We start from the raw sequence: 5,633 nt of genomic DNA on the forward strand, positions 1-5,633 counted from the left end.
CCCCCCGCCCCTCCAGACCTGTATGGTGAAGCGCGTGACGCTCTTGAGCATGGCGGTGATGATGGTGGCCGCGGTGGTGGTGTAGCCCTTGAGCATGCCGCTCACAGCCAGACCCAGCTGCACACTGCGCTCCGCAGTCCACTCCTGCGGTGTCAATGTGCACAAGGCAAGGCGATTAGCCACGGCTCATGCCTCTCTCTCCTTGATCTGGATCGCAGCAGACCCCATTGAGGCAGTTGCTGGGGCCCGCTCCGACAACGCAGCCCGCGCGTCCGCGCTCCCTGCCATGAACCCAGCTACAAAAGCACAGGCTGCCGCACACGGCGCGGCGGCCGGGTCATGCGGCAAAGGGAGCACGGCGTCCCTGCACACCTCAGTGACTGCTAGGCCGCCACTGTCATTTCCCCACGCCCGCGGCCCAACCAACCCTCCCCGCGCCTCGCCGGCGGCCCCCTTTGCGCCCCGCCTCCCGCTCACGTGGCCATGGTCCACTGCGGCGCGCGTGATGTCGTTGGCCGTGGCCAGCAGCACCACACGCTCAATCGCCTCCATCACGGGCTCCCCCAGGCCCGTCCGCATCTTCTCCACCAGGACGACCTGGCCCACGGTTTTTGGTGTCGAGTGTTAGGCTTTTGGTCTTCAAAACGAGGGGAACAACAGCCTACCCAGGCAGGGGGACTTTGCTGTGGAGCAAGCATGGGCTGTCAGGTCGACCACTACGCAGGCCGGAATTCTCAGGTTGAAAGGGGCCAAGCGTGGAGGGAAGGGCTGGGGGGGCCCTGACCCCTGAAGAGCGACGGGCCCATGGTGCGGCGTCTGGCCGCGGCCACGTGAAGGCGCCGTGCTAGTCGCCTCAAAAAGGCTGTCGCTGCTGCTGCTGCTCCCGCTGCTGCTGCTCCCACTGCTGCAATGCCTGCTGCAACACCTGCCCATCGCCCCTGCCGTCGCCGCAGACACACCGCTGCCACCGCCTCCCCGCCTCACCCAGACGTTGTCGCTCTTGAGCCGGTTGACAAAGTCGGCCCCCTCCCGCGCAATGTCCGGGATCGTCATCACCCCAAATAGCCTGCAGGCGGCACACGTGGGGGCGGGGCAGTCAACAGACGCTTCCAAATTGCGCTTGTGGCCTGCGCGTTGCTGCCGCCGCTCGAGCTTCACTGTAGCTGCCGCGCTCGTTTACGTCGCTTGTCGCATCGCCGGCTGAACCATGGGAGAGCCAGCCATAGACCCCAGCTGAGAAGGCACCGCTGCGAACTCGTGGCCGCGTTAGCGGCGGCCGCGGCCGCGGCTGCGGCCTCACGTGATGAAGGCTATGATGATGGTGAAGAAGGTGACCACCAGAATGCGCCGCTGCTTGTCAGGGTCTGGGCTGAGCAGCCGCAGCGGCTGCGTGTCGCGCGCGTATTCGATGAAGCTGTTCCCAATGAACGAAACGATGAATGTCCCCATGGCGATCTGGGCAGGGCGGCCGTGCGATTGGGGTGGCCGTGCTTTGTGGGGCGTGAGCCCGCCAGAACGAGAGTGTTGTGCTGCAAGAGGCTCGCTTTGAGGGCCGGCAGGGTTCGACCCAGACGAGGCAGCACTGGGCGGGATGCCGGACGCTGTGCGGCGGCTGCTGCACGGCATAACCGCCGATCACGCTGGATATGGGCAGGTGCCCAAGAGCGCCGCCTCACTCTCTGCAGGCGTCACGCTGAGGGCCGCTAAGCGCGATTCGCCAATGGGCGGGCATGCGGCCGCAAGTCAGGAAGGGCCGACCCGATTGTCCAGACCAACCCCACAGAAGGTTTTTCTGGGCGTGGCTGGTGGCGCAGGCTCCCATGCGCCCCCATGCGGCTGGGGTGAGTGCGCACACCGCACGCGCGCCGCTTTGCCTGCTTGGCGCGCCACCTCACCCCAAAGAATTCGTGCAGTGGCCATGTCAGAAGCACGACGAAGCTCCATATGCATAGCTTCCGGTAGGGTATGCTGTTGATAAGCCGCTGGAGTTCTGAGGGCTGGCCCACGTCCCGGACACGCGTGAACGGAGGAGCTCCTGACCGTGCTATGGTGGATTCCCGCGGCTTAGCTGCCCGCCATCCTATCCCTTGAGGCTGTGGAGCTACTGGAGCCGCGATCGGACCGCTGTTATGGATTGTCTTGCTGCTAAACGCAGCGAGCTGCTGCAACCTTGCCTTGGCTGGTCGCACAGGTGTGCGGTGCGAGCACATGCAGCGCGTGCCAGGTGCCGTGAGGCCCATGGCAGCTGCCATTGCCGTCTAAGCCCTCGTGGGAGTTTGTGACCCGGCACAGTATGATCAGACTGATCTGTAAGATCGCGTTGAGGGCTTGCTGGACGTTATCGGCAATTTTCAAGACATCACACACAACAAAATGCATATGGGGTCAATGCGGATCGTCTCAATTGTGGTGTTCCAGCTGGCCGCGGCATCAAAGCGCCCTAGCATGCAGGTGCAAAAGCATCCAGCGCCCACCGCGCCCCTGCGTCCTTCGCGCTCGCTGCCCCTGGCGCTGAAAAGTGGTTGAGATATCACCTCACCAGGGAGCATGCATGCATAGGCATAGAGCATGGAGCTGTGCCGCCATCGGCTCAGTCAATGCACTGATGTCTGACCGCCAGAGCCGCCCTCTCTCGCAAAAACGGCATCAACATTACATCACAGCACACGTACAACGAAAGCACTTCATGTCAGCAACAAACATTGCACTGTATGGTAGCAATTCAGTGCAAAATTCCATCAGCCGTGCAAAGCGTTTGGATCATACCGCAGCTGCCGTTTCGCGCCAGACCCAGCAGCCGCGTAGTGGCGACGCGTGCAGTGCCAGCAGGCGGTCATCCACTGCCGCATCCATCAGCCGGGAGCATGTTGGCGTGCTGCCGTGCGGCCGCGTCACATCCCCCTGTGCCATCATCACGCCGCGGCCATCTTGAAGTGGCGGCTGGCGGCGGCGGCGATGGCGGCATCCGACGCGTTTGGGAGGTAGTGGTAGTGGCCCTGTGCGGCCTCGGCAATTTCATGGGCAAAGCCTGTCAGGAATGTGGCGGTGTTTGCGGTTGACAGATAGACCAAAGGTGCGGGGGTGGGCGTTGTGGGGTGTGACAAACAGGAGGGAAGAGCAGGGAGGTCGGTCACCGCGGCTGCATTACCGGAGCGACGACGGGGCCCTGTGGGCCTCCATAGCTATTACCCACAGGGCCTCGTCAGCGTGCCAGCCCAGGCCTACAGCCTCGCTGCTGCCCATGAGCCCATTGCCGGCGTGTGCCTGTTTGCGTCACCCACCCACGGAGTGCACCAAATAACCCATGCATGTATGCCACGTCTCGCAGACAGTGAACAACAGTAGCTCAACCGCACGACCCAGCGGCTCGCTATCGCCCAACATGCCCCCCCCCCAAATCAGCAGCAGCCACTGCAAACAGTGCGATAGGCCGAAACCCATGCCAAAGCCTTACCGCTGCCCACAAACTTGTTCTCTGTGTCGATGACCAGCAGGTTGATGTTGGCCGCCGCCATCTTCCTGGCCATGTCCAGCACCTGGAGCCGCGCATAAGATGCAGGTGAAACAAGGAAAGCATGCGCACGGGATAAGACTTTGGGCCCAGGTCGGGAGTGTTTGCGGGGCCAATAATTAGAAACGGGGCGACCGCACATCGCAAGGACCAACGGACGCGGGCTGGCACGGCCGTCTTTGCAAGCACGCAGCGTCGCCAGGCGGCCAAACAGAGCGGCCCACTGCCTGATGAGGGGCTTGTACGACCTGCACCAGCCTGCCAGAACACAACCCCGCCTCCGCTACATTTGTTCTGCCCACCTCCTCCCGCAGCTGCTCTGAGGAGGGGCGCGGCGCGTCGGGCGCCAGCGCCTCGGGCTCGTCATTTGACCTGCCAGGGGAGGCACACCGCCGGATTGTGGCGGACTGGCGGTCAGGCAATCAGGGTCCGTGTACCCAGGGGCGCTGCATGGCACCTGTTAGTGATGATGCTGAGGGGCATCTCGTGGTCCCAGGTGCGGGTGGGCTTTAGACGATTATGACGCACTGCTGGGCGACATGCGCTGAGGGGTGGAAAAGAGGGTGCCGGCGCCCCTCGCAAGCCACCGCCAAGGGCACCCCAGCATGCAGCGTTGGGCGGTGTCCAGTGCGGTTTTCAACACCATCCCTCGCCACCCCTCCTTTCCTCAAGAAGGGGGAGGCTCCCCCCAACCCCACTCCACCCCGCTCAGCTCCACCTGGCGAGGCTTATGTTGGCGCGGCCGTCAGTGATGAGGACCGCGGTGATGCGCCCCACGTCTCCCATCGCCTTTGCCTGCAGGCCTGGGATTGGAGGGAAGGGCGAACAGCGGGAGTGCGGTTGCGCACGTGCACGCTTGGATTAGTGGGTGCAGCGCGCCGGTTATGCTGCTGCTGATTGGTGCATGCGAACCAGATGCCTGTCCATCAGGACACGAAGCAGTCTGCACCTTCAAGTCAATTCAAGCATCACACGAGGATCCCTTTTTCAGGGGCATGGCCTGCAGGGTCGTGTGTGCATAGCTATGAAGGTGTGTCATCCCCACCCGTGCGTATGGCGAGGCTGAGGGCGTGAGCCAGGGGGCTGCCGCCGCCGCAGGGCAGCGCCTCCAGGCGGCGCCGCGCGAGGGTGACTGAGCGGGAGGGGGGCAGCAGAACCTCGGCCTTGTCCCCAAAAAACGGGATGAGGGACACCTGATCAAGGAGGAGGTTGATTGGGGGCATTTGGGGCGTTTGGGGGCAGTTGGGGGCGATTGTGAGCGGTTATACTGTACAGGAAACGGCCGACACGCAGCTGGATTTTCACGCCGGCAGCACGCAATAGACGACGGGCGGCAGCACGCGCGCGGGACCAGCCATGCACCTTGGCACTCATCACACTCCCACGTCAGCCGGCCCCACCTGGTCCCTGCAGGTGTAGGACTCCCCCAGAAGCTGTAGGCAGGCGCCCTTGGCCGCGGCCATGCGGTTGATGGCCATGCTGCGCGCACGCGGCCAGGGGCACGTAGGTGCATGGAGATACATTAGTGGTGTGGATGTGCGGCAAGCAGACGTACTGGCGTCCAGTTTGCTGCCTAACGCCGCCGCCCGCCGCACGCAAGGCGGATGCATGTATGGCTGACAAGCATTGGAGGCACGAGCGGGATGCCCTTCCGCCCGAGGGTGACACTGCTCAACTAGGGCTGTCAGGTTGCCGCTGCATGCATACGCGCAGTGAAAAGCGTGCTTGGGGCGCCATTGTGACAGCGAAAGACCAGACACACACGTTGACACATGCGCACAAAGCGGCCCCCACGACAGTACCCCGTCCCTGCACTGCGGATCACAGCCGTCCACCCCCACCCCCGCTAAGTCGTTCGCCAGGGCAGAGCGGTGCGTCTTGAGATCAATCCAGGGGCGTGATGTGTTGGATCAACCCAGTACGACCCTCAAAAAGCACGGCGCGCTTGGGGTCCAGTAGCGTAGGTGATGCTGCCCACAGTGCCCGCCCACCTTCCGCTGGCGTCCACCACAAACAGCACGAGGGCCCCCGCCTTGCGCGACAGCCTCTTTGCCCTCAAGTCGTCCTGGTCAATGTACACACGCCGTGGCTGGATGGGATGGGGTGGGTGGGGGATGGAGGT

The 5,633-nt window shown here is 63.6% G+C and overlaps 2 protein-coding genes across 2 annotated transcripts in view; both read right to left on the bottom strand.

The window, feature by feature from the left end:
* The window catches only part of MNEG_8395 (hypothetical protein), a gene marked incomplete at both ends in the record, with an annotated part of 4,176 nt that extends 2,727 nt beyond the window's left edge, over positions 1–1,449 (bottom strand). Inside the window, 4 exons of the mRNA XM_014043132.1 lie at positions 19–144; positions 373–597; positions 985–1,066; positions 1,301–1,449. Coding sequence (XP_013898586.1) covers positions 19–144; positions 373–597; positions 985–1,066; positions 1,301–1,449 — 582 coding nt within the window. The remainder of the gene's footprint in view (positions 1–18; positions 145–372; positions 598–984; positions 1,067–1,300) is intronic.
* A 1,463-nt stretch (positions 1,450–2,912) lies between these two features.
* MNEG_8396 (magnesium chelatase subunit D) overlaps positions 2,913–5,633 on the bottom strand; it is a gene marked incomplete at both ends in the record, with an annotated part of 3,936 nt that continues 1,215 nt past the window's right edge. The window contains 7 exons of the mRNA XM_014043133.1: positions 2,913–3,028; positions 3,455–3,536; positions 3,814–3,883; positions 4,230–4,314; positions 4,557–4,704; positions 4,912–4,990; positions 5,503–5,600. Of these exons, the coding sequence (XP_013898587.1) occupies positions 2,913–3,028; positions 3,455–3,536; positions 3,814–3,883; positions 4,230–4,314; positions 4,557–4,704; positions 4,912–4,990; positions 5,503–5,600 (678 nt within the window). The remainder of the gene's footprint in view (positions 3,029–3,454; positions 3,537–3,813; positions 3,884–4,229; positions 4,315–4,556; positions 4,705–4,911; positions 4,991–5,502; positions 5,601–5,633) is intronic.

Source organism: Monoraphidium neglectum, assembly GCF_000611645.1.
Source record: "Monoraphidium neglectum strain SAG 48.87 unplaced genomic scaffold scaffold01591, whole genome shotgun sequence".
NCBI lineage: Eukaryota > Viridiplantae > Chlorophyta > Chlorophyceae > Sphaeropleales > Selenastraceae > Monoraphidium > Monoraphidium neglectum.